The 16,555-nt window shown below is 37.4% G+C and overlaps 3 protein-coding genes across 3 annotated transcripts; 2 read left to right on the forward strand and 1 right to left on the reverse strand.

The window, feature by feature from the left end:
• The first annotated feature begins 362 nt into the window (after positions 1–362).
• LOC6578813 (glutathione S-transferase E14) lies at positions 363–1,634 on the forward strand. Its single transcript, XM_002004680.4, has 4 exons — positions 363–576; positions 630–830; positions 903–1,025; positions 1,109–1,634. The coding sequence occupies exons 1-4, from the start codon at positions 433–435 to the stop codon at positions 1,316–1,318; spliced, it is 678 nt and encodes a 225-aa protein (XP_002004716.1). The 5' UTR covers positions 363–432; the 3' UTR covers positions 1,319–1,634.
• A 9,406-nt stretch (positions 1,635–11,040) lies between these two features.
• Positions 11,041–12,109, forward strand: LOC6578815 (muscle-specific protein 20). The gene is made up of 3 exons (XM_002004682.4): positions 11,041–11,155; positions 11,396–11,728; positions 11,788–12,109. The coding sequence occupies exons 1-3, from the start codon at positions 11,126–11,128 to the stop codon at positions 11,977–11,979; spliced, it is 555 nt and encodes a 184-aa protein (XP_002004718.1). The 5' UTR covers positions 11,041–11,125; the 3' UTR covers positions 11,980–12,109.
• Positions 12,110–14,356: 2,247 nt separating this feature from the next.
• On the reverse strand, positions 14,357–16,455 carry LOC6578816. Its single transcript, XM_002004683.4, has 3 exons — positions 15,020–16,455; positions 14,872–14,968; positions 14,357–14,815 (listed from the first exon to the last, which is right to left on the reverse strand). The coding sequence occupies exons 1-3, from the start codon at positions 16,376–16,378 to the stop codon at positions 14,442–14,444; spliced, it is 1,830 nt and encodes a 609-aa protein (XP_002004719.1). The 5' UTR covers positions 16,379–16,455; the 3' UTR covers positions 14,357–14,441.
• Positions 16,456–16,555: the final 100 nt, after the last annotated feature.

A 16,555-nucleotide genomic window follows, 5' to 3' on the forward strand; every position in this document is an offset into this window, starting at 1 on the left:
AATGCGCAACAGCTGATTAAGCTGTCCGACTAATGGGGTATATCGATAGACATATCGTTACTCTTGTGGCAGTTTACAAATGTTGCTCCACACAGCGCGCGTAAATGCAATTTAAACAATCTAAACTGATGATTTTATTTTTTAAAAGTCAATTGTAAATAAAGCTAAATAAATTTAAACAATAAATATGTTATATTTATAGAAGAAGTACATTATTAAATATATATTAAGTGTATAGTTATTTTAATCGATTTCAAGTTAGAGATCAAAAAGATCGCTAATCGCTCTTTTGCTCGCTCACGCTCTCTCTCAGTCTCTCCTTAACTTATCACAGATTAAAGCGGAGCTGAGATCGTCTTGTCTTTCAGTTGTTTATGAGTTCTGATTGCGCTCGTTTGCTTTTCTTTTTATCTGCTCTTCAGTTTTTTTATTATGTCTGCACCGATCCTATATTACGATGATCGCAGTCCACCCGTGCGCAGCTGTCTGATGCTGATCAAAATGCTGAATATCAATGTAGAGCTGCGTTTCGTTGACTTATTCAAGGGCGCACAATTTGAGATAGACTTCTTGGCCGTGAGTGTATGCAAAACGGATGCAGAGCTGAATACTAATTATCTATCCTCTAGTTAAATCCGCAGCATAGCGTGCCAACGCTTGTGCATAATGAACTACTACTCACCGATAGTCATGTTATACTCATCCATTTGGCGGAGCATTTTGATGAAGCGGGCAAATGGTGGCCCAAGGAATATGCAGACAGAATGAAGGTGCTTAATCGCCTGTTCTTTGAGTGCTCCTTCCTCTTTCGCCGTGACAGTGATTTAATGGTGCTTAGCCGTCGCGTTAATTGTAAGCTATGATATTTACAAATACCCTTTTCCCTCTATCCCATCTGCCAGTCGGAAATCGTGCGCAAGCAGTACGCCAATGTGGATGTGACTTACCATAGACGCAAACTCCTCGAGGCATACGACATCATGGAGCGCTATCTGGATGGCCAGAAATACATGGCAGGCGATCAGGTTAGGCAACACAACAACAACAACCATTCAATTCCCCTTTTTTTTTGTCTTAATTGCATTCAGTCGCATGTTGGCTTTTACAGCTGACACTCGCCGATGTATCCATTGTGACCACATTGAGCACGGTGCATCTCATGTTTCCGGTGGAAGCGGAGCGTTGGCCGCAACTACAGCGCTGGTTCGCCACAATGCAGCAATTGGATGCTTACGAAGTGAATCAGCGAGGGGTGGAAAAACTACGTGACATTGTGCAACAACTGGGCAAATTTGAATTTCCCAAGCAGGAATTGTGATTAAGCAAGTGCTTATTTTAAATAGACCCTTTCGCAGCAGAAGTTAAGAATTTGGTTTAAACTGTGAAGCAGTTGAGAAAATAAAGGCAGATCGGAATAAGAAATTGTTCATAAGACAATGTAGAGTTGATTTACTGAACTGTTTGGGATAGTGCTGAAGGGTTTTTAAATGAGACTGGAAGATAATTTATGAAATTTTATTTCTAAATACAACTGAAAATGAAAGAAAATGATTAATGAAAGGCCAGATGGTTAAAGGAAAGTGTCAAACTATAAATATAAAATATGTATGCCTTAAATATATAATTTAGACGCCTTTTCTAGCATTTTTCATTTAAATAAAAATATTGTTAATAAATACAGGAAAAAGAGGTAGGTCAATATGCTCTAGCTTGTAGTCTACTTCAATTTAAAATTTAAGCCACATACATACATATAATAGCGATAAAATCAATCTTCAAACCAACAGCTTAAGGCATATGTAGGGGACAAAACATTGCTTCGCAACATGAGTCGAGCCATATGTTTCACTGCTTTCATCATATTCATCATTTAAATAGCCATTACAAACATATTTCAACAACTCCCTTACGCCAGTATAATTAGCTGTATAGACTGTTTGTTTAAAGCCTATTATAAACATAGATATGTATATAGAAGCACACACACATAGCACATAGCGCTAATGATATTTCGAATTATGTCTGGACATTATTAGCATATGGCTCAGTTATGGACCCTGATGATGTGACTGTGGTCCGCTTACGCACTCTGTTTGCACTCGAAATGTTGGCTAATATTTGCAGGACGACAGGACAGGCATGTCATGGCTAATGGCCATATCGAGTGCGCGAATTTGAGTGGGGTAAAAGTAGGGTAAACGGCTTTCAAGTATTGTGCGGCGTTAATTGCACGCAAACCCGCGTAATATACAATTCTCTGCTGGTCACCCAACTCAAATAAACTTCAACAATCCCAGCTGACGTCCTCTCCTTGACCGTGACTGTGCTCCTTTCCTTTGTCCATCTATACATCTCTCTGGCTTCAACCCACTCAGGTGCTGCACAGCTGCTGCAGCAACAGCTGCTGCAACTGCAATACGCTTTTTGCTTTTGTTTGCAAAAAATCTTCGCTGGGGCACGCAGCAAACTTTGCAGTCAGCAAGTTTTTCAATTTGCCAAGTTGTAATCCAACATTTATTTGCGACACCATGACAGACGCTTGATTAGCTTATATATATACATATATATATACATATATTTTTAGCTTGACATTTGATATGCAATGAATATAAATAATGCATACGGCATAGCTGACCTGCAATGAAAAAATATATTATTGTTATAATATTGTTAAATAGAATTGAATACTGTACTTACTTTTCTCCATATGTTGAGTTCCTTTAGCACGCACACACACACACACACACACATTGTCAGTCACAGTACTGAAAATGCCTCGAGATCAACAAGGGTAACTTTAATTCTTGAGAATCGCATAGAAGGGCACGTCATAGGGTCTGACAAGCATAAGACGAGTACGACACACATGAAAGTCTCACACTCACTTGTGGTTCACTATAAGTTTTAAATCAAGTTGTCTATCTTAATTTCTAGCTCTTTGTCTTGTTCTTCCTCTGATCTTTTCTCTCTCTTTCTGATCTTGCTTTCTCTTTTAAACTCTCTTTCAAACCCATTCCTTCCCTATCTATTTATACTATCTCTGCCTGTTCACCTCTCGCTCTCTTCACGAGTTTCTCTCTCTCTCTCTCTTTGTACTGCTCTCTCTATTTATTTCCCCGCGTCTCTATCTCCCTTTCTCTCTCTCTCTGTCTCTTGACATCTTTGTCTACCTCTCTCCTCTTTAATTTCTCTGAATGACTCCCTCTCTCTCTTACTCTTCCTCAGTTATTGTTGATTATATTTTTATTTTTTATTTAATGCAGCTTATTGTATATATAATAGTTTATTTGACACGTTTCATTCGCTTACGCCTGGCAAAGCATGATTCATATATATATATATATATTTATTTGTTTTATTTAGGATATTGTGTATAACACTCGATTGAAATTGTTTGATTTAATTTTGCTTCTACTATTTGCATTTTACGTTCAACTCGATTAAAAGCCAAACTGCCAGCGACTGATTTTATTTATGTTCATTCGACAGCTGCAGGGGAAGAAGCAACTAGTGGAAGGCGGACAGAGCGGAGGGGGCATGGTCAACGTCGAGACCAAAGCATGATGCAATATGACTTTAAAGAATGCAAAAGGCAAATCGAATCAAGTGAACTTCATATTGAATTTAAAGCAGTGTCAACAGCAGCTATTTGCACAGACTTCAATTAGATTTATTGTATATAATTGAATATACAAATAATTATGTTAAATACAAGCAGTGGAAGATGAAGCAAAGGCTCGGCGGGCTGGTGTGAGTTAGGTAAGTGCATAAATTGCGAACAGAAAGGGCTCAAATACAAACGAACAAACAAAAACGCCTAAAAGCACGCAACGACTTTTGTCAAGAGGCGCCATAATTAAGCGCATAATGAGTGGAAATTAGCGAGGCTGTTAAAAGTTACAAGCGAGGGGGGTCCTCAGGGAGGAGAAGGGGTAGAGGGCAGGGGCAGCAGGCCTAAGCCCTGGAGCAGGGTACACTGCAAATCGAGTCTCAAAATGACAAACGACACCGACAACAACAACAACAAAACACTTTTTGTTGGCCTCTTCAACATTGTTGTTGTTGTTTTTTTTTTTTTTTTTTTTTGAATGTAGGTGACAGCTCCTGCAGGTGTTAGGGTCTGTAACTTGAGCTTAATGCTGAAAAATACATTTTGCAAATTGATTTATGTGTAAAATGTTGCTTTGAAGTCGAACGCGACGCCTTAAACAAGGAGTAGCTGCTCTCCAGCTCCAGCTCCAGCTCCAGCTCCAGTTCCACCACTCTTAGTCCCACTCCCACTCTCGCTCCCAGTGCCATCTTTTACCAAATTTAACGAAGTATAGGCCTTTGTAGACTTAAGTCTCTCAAATCACATTAAACGCTGCCCCCTATTAACTAGACGCAGCTGTTTGCCTTAAAGTGTCTGCCTCCACTAAATTCGACCAGAAATTTACTCTCACCCAGAGACCGCAGTCAACGATGCGCACGCTGCGGAAATATTGACAAAGTTTTATGGTCCAAGCATACCATCAGCACTTTAAGCAACATTTGTTGATTCTATTTGGGTCAGTCCGAAGTTTTGCTCTTCTCTTGCTCCCACTCTGCTTTTTTTTGTCGGGTTTGTATGAAGGAGAGGCTCTCAAGTTGAGCCCGCATGGTTGTGAGACAGCAAATTGAAATTCAGTCGCAGCTGAATTATTGATTAAAGAGGCAAAAAAAAAAAAAAAAAAAAAAAAAAAAAAAAATGGGAAGTGATTTAATTGGGTGGAAATTGTTACACCAAGGCATATCCTATGTGCTTTCTTTAAGAGCAGAGCTTAAGAGATGAAGGAGAATATCTCGTAACATTCGTACAATTCGACTCACGAGAAATGTGTATCATATGACTATTATCTAATTTTTACTCATGTTATTTACAATCAAGCAAACAACATAAATGTATACCCTAAGGTCAATCTACCTAACCCGAGATACATCATTGTATCATCTTGACCCACATGACTCAACACACCCTCTGCCTATCAGTTTTCACCCACAGGGTATACAAATACTTTTCGGCTGCTTGGCTTCTTGGCCAATTATTACCTGTAACTGAGCGCTTGCCTTGCCTAATTTTATCTGCTTTAAGCTTGAATGAGCACCAATATTACATTGAATTCAATAGATATTTGGGTTTGGGGCCAACCTTTTTTATTTGTATATATTTTTTTTCTTTTCGCCTGGAATTCGTAATTAGGGGTTTTTCATATTAAGTCCAAATTGGCCAAATGAAATGTTGCCGCGGCAAACTTTTTGCAGACAAAACCCCAAGTAAAGAAAAACAACCGGAGAACCAAAAAAAAAAAAAAAACTTCAAAGGATGCTGCAGACTTCAACAACAGCAAGAAGAGAAGAACAACGAACGACACAGATAGCAGACAAGTACAAATAATTAAAAAGAATATATACGTCAATTATTGCCCAAGTCTAAGGCCAAGTTATTGAGGCGCAACTAAAGGGTAAACGAAATGTTTGCCCACAGGATTTCGCGAACGCTCATAAAATTTTAATTGCTAAATGGGTGCAAACAAATGGAAATTTGAAATAGACGTCAAGAGAACTTCTGCGGCCAACTTAGAAATATCAACGTCAATGCTCTGCGCTTTGTCTGTGATTTAGATTGTCGGACGACGCGGCGTATGCTCGATGCGCTGTATTTATTTTTATAGTCGAATGACGACATTGAGGCGCGAGTTTTTCCAATTAAATATTAAAGCAAGCAGCAACGGCAGTCTAAATAAATAACACGTCGGCTATAAATAGCTAAAGAGTGTCTGCAGTGGACAACTATTTTGCCACATAATTTCTTGTTTATTTAAATAAAACACGCACACACACACACACATACTAGAATCCCATTCTGTGCCGTAAGCCAAAAGTCAAGTGCGAATTATATTCGGCCAGCATTCGCAATTCGCATTCGCATTCGCATTTGCTTCACTTCATTTCCTTTTCCCGGCTGTAAAAACAAACGGAAATTCATTGGCACAACTCTCTTTACTCTAAACAATAGCCACAAGTGGTATAAAATCACCAAACCACAAAAAAGGAGCAAAAATAGGCAATCAACCCTAAAGGACAACGCCCACGCACTGAGCCCATTTTCGCTTGACTTCATTGTTGAGGTTATGCGCTGGCCATTCCCTACCTTCTGTCATGATCTGGGGGATATTCTCGTTGGGGCTTACACTATGTAACCATCGCATTCAAAGCTTATACTCCAATAATATTTGATGGGGGCTCAAGAGTCTGCTCTGTGCATTTGAGTCTGCTGTCTATCATTTCAATATTTCATGGATCTGCGTAGCTCAAAGCCTTTGTACGGAATTTGAATACTCTAACTCTCTCTAACGATTATTATTTGAGGCTTATACCATGACAAACTTTGTATTACAATATATTTTGCCATATTAATAGGATCTGCAGAGTTCAATCCTCGCTTTGCAAAGTTTGTTTTTATACTCTTTCTGGGGTATTTTACAGTTCTGATTGGTTATAAGTAATAAATGAAGTAAAAAATCGATACACGGTAGTTTTTCGAGTACTCTATACTCTTACATATATAAAATTTTGTCTCGAACTATTCTACTTCGACATAATTCCACTCTTGTACATGTATTATCCTTGCCATCTCTTATACGCCAGTCTCTCAATAACAATATTTTGCACTTATCTAATGTATAGGGTATTCATGAGTCGTTACCTAGCTAGCTGCTGTTTGTTGTCCGTTGTGTTGGCAGTTTTGGCCGCTGCTTGCGGCTATATTTCGGAATGTGTGTCCTTTGTTACCAGTTTATGTTGATTTATGTGAAAATAATCCAGGCGCATTTAACATGGAGTGCTAGGTCTTAAACGTAAGCCTCCTTTTTGGATCTCGGACGTCCTGTTGCAGCTGCCGCAAATCAAATTGACGAAACAAACAAAGCCCACAAGTGTTCAAGCGGCTAACTTATTTATTTAAGCAGGGCGGTAGAAGTGCCTGTGAAGGATCTTAGCTAATATACCCTGTAAACAGATGGAATGGGTATATTCACGTTGTAGACATTGGAAATGGAGAGCCCGAGAGTTAAAAGATAATCAAGCTGATTTATATGAAATAGAGTCAACTGTGGTCTAATTATTTTGTGGCGAAATATTGTTTAACAAAATTGGATTTAACTACAGTGTTGGATAACTAATGTAAATATTTAAAAAAACTGTCGGTAAATTATCGAATACTTAAGCGTTTTTGATAAAAGATGTTTAGTTTGAAGATCTGCTCTTATAGAGGGTATCTAAACGTCATCATACTCTAGTAAACAATTTTATTTGCTAGACGAATTGAATTTTGATTACAATTTACATTGTTTTTACACAAACAACAATTCAATCATTGCAATTTTATTGGTGGCAAGAAATATTTGAAAATTAAACTTCATTTGTCCAATAATAATGACAAAAAAAAAAAAAAAAATCAACAACAAAAGCAATGCAAAATTCTTGTAATTTAATTACAATCAAGAAATTTTTAATTTGGGCTCATTTAATTGGAGACTGATGTTAGTGCCAAAGGGCAAATTTAATACACTTAATTGCAAAAGGACTGTGGGCCTGGCATTGACAAAAGCCAAAATTTTGTTAATTAAAAAGTAGCTGCCTTGGGGTATCACTGCGTGTGCGAGAGAGAGTGAGAGAGAGAAGGAGAGATACTGGTCGAGGACCCTAACAACTGGACCGCCTTGGCCCACAGCGGCTGTAAAAATAAACCAACACGCCATGCGGCGAGAATGTGTGAAAAACAACAAGAGATACCGCTGCTTTGACTGCTACACTCCTCACCCTGCTGCCGCTCCTCCTCCTACTTTCTCACTCTCTCACTCTCAGCCTCTCTACGCTCGTGTCATTTCAATGGCTCGAGAGTCCAATAGGCTATGCGTGCGTTGAGAGGCGCCTGGAAAATCTCAATCGCTGACGCAGCGAAACATTTTCAGTTTTTTTTTTGGTTTTTTGCTCTTCCACCTGTTTTGGCGTGGCCACAAAAATAGATTTAACCCAATGCACAAATTGTGCGAGTTCTGTACGCCTTATACGCGTATGCCAGCGATTGTTATCGAAATTGTATCCGCTCTAGCAGGCAAAACGAATAATGTTATCGACGTCGATGTCTGTGTGTGTGAGGAAGGTCATACAGTCGCAGCTTTCGGCTTGCCTTCATTTTATTTTACTTTTATTTTTCTTTCTCTTCTTCTTATTGGTCGATGTTATTGTTTGTGTGTATGTGTGTGATTTCTGTTGTTGGCTTTTTGGCAAATGTATGCTTATTATTTCTGGCTTTGTTGTTGGTAATATGAATAAAATATGTCCATTTATTAAGGGCATGCACTTTGTCTGACACGACATTCAAAGAATACAACAAAATCTTACTACACCCGCCCATTCGCTTTGGAAATTGTCTTGTATATTATATACACTACACTCAGAGGGCATATGATTATTTATGACTCGTTTGGAAGGATCGAGAAAATAAATTGACGGGGAAACTTGGCCAAAAAAATTGTAAAATCTAAAATATTTTAAGTTAGACCTTTGAACTCATTATATATAATTATACCTAATTATATACCATTTAAAAGAAAATATGTATTCAATATATGCAATAATAACACTATATTAAAATGTGCAAGATTATCTCGAAAGATCTCTTAAGTCAGATATCTATCCTATAATAAAAATGTCAAATAACTTTATGATAATTCTCTAATCTTCTATTACAATTATTGCTATTCAGGTAGAGCGAAGATAAAGTATTCAGAGTTTGTCAAGCCTCACCCTTGTGTTCATTAGGCATTTTGACATCATTTAAATTTCTGTTGAATTCGCCCTCAAGCGTTTTTCAATACGCGCTGCGTATAAATTAAATTAACTGCCTGGACATAAAAATGGCTTTGACCTTGGGCCAAACTGTTCGAAAAGTTTTTCTTTTGTGCATTTTGCGATATTTATGTAAATGCTAATGCCATGTGTCTGCCATTAGAAGTAGTCAAATTATCTTGTTATAATTATGTTTTTTATGGCTTTTATGGCTACAATTAATTGGAATGTGTGTATCAAAAGAGGTCTTTGGGCGACTTTAGCTGTCTTCTGAATCGTCGGAGAGATCCGATAGTGAGGGTATTTCGAAAAACTTTAAGAGCTCCATTTTCGACGTGATTGTGTCGTTATGGTTGGGTGTCCTTAGCAGATCCTTGTCCTCCTCTTCCTCATCTACTTCCTCATCGCCGTCGAAAAACAATTCAAATTCACTTTTCTCTTCGCTCTTCTCGCTCTTGAGTGTTACCAAACTTGTCTGTGTGCCCGAGGAGGTGGCCTTATTTTGATCTATTTCTCGTTTCTGAAAATTGAATTCGTTGAACTGGATTTCGGAATCTTCGGGTCGGAAACGTATATTACGCGATTTCTTCAACTGCTTTGTACTCTTCGGTCCATCTTCTGTCGACTCTTCAGCCCCATGCAAATTATGAAAGTTTTTCTGGCTATGCAAGATTTTGAGAACATCCGTCGAGTCTTCGGAAGAAAGACGCCGATTTTTTATTGTATTTTCCATTACTTCTCGATCGAATTGCGTTTTAATTTTCCAAATTTCCGATTCCGAATTCGAGTCGGAAGTTGTTAGACTCTGAGTGGAACTGTTCAATGGCTTTTCGATTGTCGTGCCTGTTGTATTTCGAGCTGCTGGTACTACCAATTCAGTATAGCTAGTAATTGGAGTTGCTTCTTCTTTGGCGACTGGTACTACTAATTCAGTATAACTAGTAATTGGAGTTGCTTCTTCTTTTTCGGAGACGGCTACCACTAATTGAGTATGGCTAGTAACTGGAACTGCTTCTTCTTCTTGTGCTACCCACGGATCGTCGTTTTTTGAAGTTGAAGTATTTTCATCTATTGTATATTTCGCTTTTTTCTTCGTTAAGGTTTTGTCGGGGTCCATAAGTTAATTTTCGCATAAACATATATTTTTGTTGTGTATGTGTGCAGGCTATAAAACTAGAACTAATACTTAAAAAACTCGGAAAATTTGATTGATAAGCCATTGTTAACAAGAAATTGAAATTAATTTATATATTCGAATATTTTTCACTTATAGCAGCAAATTCAATAGGATTACTTTTAATGGGATGTACTTTTATGTATTTTTATTTTTTTCTATACATATTTCGCATCACTTTCTGGTAGCTCATATTTTCTATGCAAAGTACTTTCAACTAATTTTCCACTGGAATTAACTAATTCACAACATTTTCGCACATTTCGCACAATTGAAAATTCATTCAACACTCAGCGAAAGCAATTTCCAATGCCAATTTTAAGCATGATACCATGCATTCCGCGTCCAAAATGAAAATTTTACCTAATTTGAAAAGTACAGAAAATGCATTGAGACAGCTGGTTAAAGAGGCGGCCAGGCATTTCCACACTCCGAAAAACAAAATGTGGAAATTCGAAAAAAAAAAGATAAACATCGAACTGAAGAGCCGATATTATGTATATGTTAATTGGATGGGGAGAAGGAGAAGAGCAGGGGGAGGCAACAAATAACTTAAACTAGAGGATAGAAGAAGCAGCAGCAGTTGTTGAAGAAGAGGAAGCAGCTTGTAAGAATTTACTTAGGGGCGCGCGCGTCTATTTTTCACATGATGTGTGAAAAATTATTGAAATTGATTTTTGCCAAGTTCTTTTTGTTTTTGTTGTTTCTTGATGATTATTCTGATCTAATTTTAAAACGCACGACTCATCATGCGAGATGGCGACGCTCAAAGTCGGAATGGTGAGAAATAAACTGAACACAAACGTGCGCGCACACACACACACACACACATACACCTGATGACCGCGCCCACGCCTTGGCCACAAAATCTCAGCAGCATTTGCTCACATAGACGACTCCGAATTCGGATATATTTTTGGAAAATTCTTGAACAACACGACTGTATGTGTGAGCATTCTCTTGCTCTCGCGCTTTAAAAGCCGCATACGCCCTGTGGCCAGGCATCAGTGTAGGCTTGCAATAGCTTTGGTGAAGATCTTATAAACCAATTACTCCCCATCTTAAAACAAGAAACAAAACATGTCTCTGGAACGTGCTGTTCGTGCCAAGGTGAAGAAAAGTGAAACATAAATTTTAAATTAAAAAAATTTAAAATAGCATAGGAATCAAAAATTACAAAATAATTTTTTGTTTGAAAAAAAATTTAAAAATAATTTTTGATTTAAAAAAAAAAAAAAAATTGTTTTGTTAAAAATTAAAATAAAAAAGATGTTACAATAAAGTGTTTTGTGCCTAATAAGTAAAATATTCATAATAATATTACTGAATTTGTTTTATAATTAAAATTAGATTGCCGGCAAACGCAATCCCCAGATGGACAAAGAGGCCCAGGAATGGATCGAGGCGATTTTGGGTGAGAAATTCCCCGCTGGTCAGGCATATGAGGATGTGCTGAAGGACGGTCAAGTGCTGTGCAATCTGATCAACAAATTGCAGCCCAATTCTGTCCCCAAGATCAACTCCTCCGGCGGACAGTTCAAGTTCATGGAAAACATAAACAACTTCCAGAAGGCGCTGAAGGAGTACGGTGTGGCCGATATTGATGTCTTCCAGACTGTCGATCTGTATGAGAAGAAGGATATTGCCACCGTGACCAATACCATCTTCGCTCTGGGCCGTGCCGTAAGTACACTAATTAATTGATTGAGTGTCTGAATGATTGACGGACTCTTTTATTGCAGTGCTACAAGCACGCTGACTTCAAGGGTCCCTTCCTGGGCCCCAAGCCCGCCGATGAGTGCAAGCGCGAGTTCACCGAGGAGCAGCTGAAGGCTGGCCAGACCATCGTTGGCCTCCAGGCCGGCTCCAACAAGGGCGCCACCCAGGCTGGTCAGAATATCGGCGCTGGCCGCAAGATTCTGCTCGGCAAGTAAATCCATAGGATTTGTACGCGACTTTCTATCTATGTCTTTCTACTATGATTTCTTTGTTATAATTTCTACAACTATGTTTAATTGTTAAGTTTACAACAAAATCTAAACATATTAAACCAACCAAAAAATATTCCTTACACAAAAACACACACACACATAAAAAAAAACCCAAAAAAAAAAGATATATCAAACACTCACACAAATGCACACATGCACAGCACAAAGGCTTGTCGTTGCGATTTATATTAAGTATACGCCTAAGATTATTTATACAAAAAAGAAGAAGAAAACGAAATAAAGAGAAGATTATGTGGAGAAAAAAATTAAATCGAAATCGAATTTTAACCTTCAGCTACAAAATGTGGCGTTTGTGTGGGTGTATCTTTTATTTATTCATTCCATAAATCTAGCATATGTGCATATATATATATATATATATCTATCATATATGTATATATAAAATCTAAATATGGCTGCCTATAAGTATATATATACAGATGTGAAAACGTAAACAGCCCGTCTTTACAAGTGTGTGAAAAATATTCCACTGAAGCGTGTTGAGGTCATTCTAGATTGTATGTATATCTACTATATATATAGCAGATCGTCTACATCTATATAAACCAAATATACACCTTTGATGGAACCGGTAAAGACAAAGTTTGATGATTAATTCTACAAAATTGAATTAATATTTGTTAAGCAGTTTACAAAATTTGTTTTTGGCTAAGCAAACCGTTAAATTTGTCTATAATATAATCTGACTGCAGGTGTTATGCGACATTCAGAATTATGCGCGCCCGAGACATTTTCAGAATTTCACGCCCCCATTTAAATTCGTTGCATTTTTGATTTATGCACACGAATTTCAATCCTATTTACAAGGTATTTTGATTTTTTCACGATTTTTGTAACGTTATACAGAATATTATCAAATACGGAAGGAAAATATGCTGAAGTAGTGGATAGTGGAACTCCTCCAGACTGGAGTATGGATAATAATTTACCCATCCCTAATTAATACATTCTGCCTTTATGCGAGGACTAGAGAGAGCGCTTGTGGATGGTAAGAGCAATTGCATTGGTCGTTGCGTTTTCAATGAAGTTATGTTAGTTGAGTAATTAAACAAGAGAGAGCGCAGTTGGGAGTGTGGAATTTATGTGGACTGCAAATGTCGCAATAGCTTAAGAGCAAGCTCAAAGAGAAAATGAAGTCAGTGCGTATTTTGTATGTTGATCGCAATGGTATGCGCGTGTGTGTTAATAAAATTGATTTTGTTGCGCTTGTCAAGTTATTTTTCACATGCTCTTTGAGCTATAAATCAAATTAAAATAGTTGTAAAACATATATACATATTTTGGTGACTAGGTAAATAAGTTTTTCGAAGCTAAAAATATGGCGACGCCGCCAAACGCAATCCACATCCAGCCGAATATCAAAGAGAAAAGAGAGAGAGAGAGAGAGAGAGAACGAGCATTGGAAGTTTAGTACACTGAAGAAAAGCTTTTGTTATGCGGGTGAGTTCTCTTACATTCTTCGATGCTAAAGTAATCAGATTTGCAAATGGCTTCCATACAAATAAACAGTCGAAAGAGTATTTAAAAGCCGGCATGCCTGGCGTATGTTATCCGTTCCACTCACATTGTAGCGCTATGAGTACTCGTTTATAATGTAGATGAAAAATGTTCTTCATTAGGTTTTTGCTAATTGCTAGCCAGTCTTTGCTAAATATAAAATGCTTATAATACTCACTAAGCCAAATTTCCACAAATTCCAATGTCATCATTCTATATAATGTATACAATAAATTATATATGTATAAATATGGCGATAATCAGATTTAAGCGCGTGCCAGCATTTTACAATTTTGTTTACAATTCAATAATTTGCGCAATTGCTGAAACGAAAAATTGAAAGCATTGACTATATATAAAGATATATATAAAATTATTAAACATTTTAAGTTTAAGGCAGAAAAATGAAGAAAAACAAACATAAAGTATCAAACATGACACTGAAAATGACCAGAAATATATTATGTTTGCTCATTAAGAGATTTGCTGTCATTTTCAATGGCAACTGAATATATATATTAGGTATGTAGGTCTCTGTTTTGATATATAGGAAATAATATATTTCCCATTATATATACATTGTGATTTAAAATAAATTAATTTATGTCAACTTTGGCAATGCGGAGCAAACAAGTATATATATTTTCTAATTATGTTTTTAAATGAGAATTTTAGATATATATAAAGATGGTTTAGCCTAATTGCATAGTGGATAATCAAAATATTCTTGGATCATAGTAAAAAACAAATTTTCTCTGGTTTATCGTCATTGTGTATTATATATATTTTTGTGTATATGTATATATGTGTGTTTGTTTATATATATATATATATATGTACTTGTTTTTCTCTTTTTGTTTTTTTTTTGTTTGTTCGACTTAGTTATTTTAAGCGCATCGGGCTTCAAACTCTGCAACACGTTGCGATATCTTCTTAATGGACTCTTTCAGTTCGTCGATGCTAGCCTTCTTTATCTTGATCTTGTTTACCGTCTCATCAAAATCGTACATTAATGCTGGCATTGCCATTAGGCCGCCTCGATAACTGAGGTCTGAGTAGTCTTTACGTATTTTATTACGCTCCAACTTGACTGCACAGAGAGTGCCGCGAAGCGAATCCTCTTCCATCTGCTTGTCCAAGAGTAATGATTCACAGATTTTAAATTTTGAACGCAATATCTTGGCCTTCTCACGGTTATGCTGAAGCTGATGCAACTCGCTATAATGCATTTGGCTCATACGCTTTATATCCGAGTTACGTTCTGCAACGGCGAAAAATGAAATTATCTTTATCCAAAATTATTTAAATCAAACTAACCTTCCATTTTTTTGGTCAATGCTACTACTTGATTCTGTATGGTAATAAAGTCATCCATGCAGATGTCTTCATTGATTGTTTCCAATTTTTTGATTCTCTGCAAAAGAGTAATTAATTATATACTTAATTATAAATATGCGATACTCACGTCAGCCATGCGACCCAATGTGTGCTTCCTGGTGATTAGAAAAAGGCGTGTATCACTGATCTCGTAACGTTTTTGACTCATGTACCGCAGCTCTCGCTCGACAACATGCTTCATGTATTCGGATCTATTGGTAGTCAGGGTTTTCGTCACAAGGTCATCGAAATGCTCTTCGGTACCCATGACAATGTTAAGTATATATGAGAGGTCCATCGATACACTGGACATTAGAAAGGCAGTGCGCCTCTTGGTCGCAGCAGCGACTTTCAGCCTGTGATCCAACAGATTAAGGGCGGCAATATATCGCAGGTATTCTCTTTTGTGTTCTCTTGGTGGGAGCGATGATAGTGTTCTCGTATTTTGTCCGCGCTTAAAATATTCATACATTTTACTATTTAAGAAATGATTGAATTCCCGCTCAACGATACAGTTATTAAATTCAAGGAGTATCTCATCCATCAGCTTTTTCTTATCAAATTTGTCGGAAGCAAGATTGTTTGCAATGTCTGTCTCCACTTTGTTGACGACTTGATTAATTAATTCGGTTAGGAAACCTTTTGCCAGCTCCATCCATTCCTCTTTAAAAGTCGGCTCAGGAGCTATGAGGGAACTAGCTCGAAAACCGTGAACTAAGCCTTTTTCGAATGTAAGATTGGTTTCCTTTCTCACTGGCGGCTGGAATATCTTGAAATCCAGCGAGTCAAGTCCGTCGGAGTTAATGGTCATATTATCAGCTGTGCCAATGTTTATAAGGGAAATCGAATCAGTTTTCGTGCTCTCCGGCGTAATTGTTTTATACTCGGCGTCCTCGCTGTTGCTGCTTTTCTCGCTGCTGGTGCCGTTGCTTTTCTCGTCGATCGGATTTACAAATTTTCCTTGTGTATCGGATATAATCGTCGATTTGGTCATCTTGAGCTCATGCTCCTCGGATATATCCGATAATGATGGCACTGTGAGATTCGCTAAGAATTTCACTTTCTCCTCGATTGTATCTTCTTGGACTAGCTCAGGTGCCTCAATTTTGGCATAGTCGTCAATTTTGTCATAGCCCATTATGTGGTCAATGTCAAGACTCGCCTTTTCCTCCGAGTCAAGACTCGCCTTTTCCTCCGAGTGTGAATCACTTTCCTTGGCCGAATTGGATTGCCAAAGTGCCTGCAGAGACTCATGCTGACTACTTTCGTCATCCAGATCGTCCGAGGAATCTTCATCATCTATAATATAATAACCCGTTATCGGGGGCGTCACCTGGACATGCTTTTCAGTTTCATCTAAATCGACGCCTACGTATTTTAACTGCGGCTTAGCTGTGTCTTCATCTGAGCTGGAGGCTCTCGGACTGAGGTTAACTGCTGTAGCCATCGAACAATTTGTTTTTAATTAATATATATATCTATCTATTTTTTTTATATATTTTAAATTTTTGTGTTTTTTTTGTTTTTTTTTTTTAATTTTTTAAATTTTTTTTTTTTTTTTTTTTTTTTTTTTTTGTGTAGTGTGTGTTTGTTGTGTAATGTGTGTGTTGTGAATGACTTAAAC

Source organism: Drosophila mojavensis, unplaced genomic scaffold (assembly GCF_018153725.1).
Source record: "Drosophila mojavensis isolate 15081-1352.22 unplaced genomic scaffold, ASM1815372v1 contig_80, whole genome shotgun sequence".
NCBI classification, from domain to species: Eukaryota; Metazoa; Arthropoda; class Insecta; order Diptera; family Drosophilidae; genus Drosophila; species Drosophila mojavensis.

Coding starts and splice junctions, on each gene's coding strand:
- LOC6578813 (XM_002004680.4), top strand. CDS start 433: ATGTCTGCACCGATCCTATATTACGATGATCGCAGTCCACCCGTGCGC. Junction 831..902: donor GCCGTGACAGTGATTTAATG/GTGCTTAGCCGT, acceptor CCCATCTGCCAG/TCGGAAATCGTGCGCAAGCA. Junction 1,026..1,108: donor AATACATGGCAGGCGATCAG/GTTAGGCAACAC, acceptor TGGCTTTTACAG/CTGACACTCGCCGATGTATC.
- LOC6578816 (XM_002004683.4), bottom strand. CDS start 16,378: ATGGCTACAGCAGTTAACCTCAGTCCGAGAGCCTCCAGCTCAGATGAA. Junction 14,969..15,019: donor CATTGGGTCGCATGGCTGAC/GTGAGTATCGCA, acceptor ACTCTTTTGCAG/AGAATCAAAAAATTGGAAAC. Junction 14,816..14,871: donor ATTGACCAAAAAAATGGAAG/GTTAGTTTGATT, acceptor TCGCCGTTGCAG/AACGTAACTCGGATATAAAG.
- LOC6578815 (XM_002004682.4), top strand. CDS start 11,126: ATGTCTCTGGAACGTGCTGTTCGTGCCAAG. Junction 11,156..11,395: donor AACGTGCTGTTCGTGCCAAG/GTGAAGAAAAGT, acceptor AATTAAAATTAG/ATTGCCGGCAAACGCAATCC. Junction 11,729..11,787: donor TCTTCGCTCTGGGCCGTGCC/GTAAGTACACTA, acceptor CTTTTATTGCAG/TGCTACAAGCACGCTGACTT.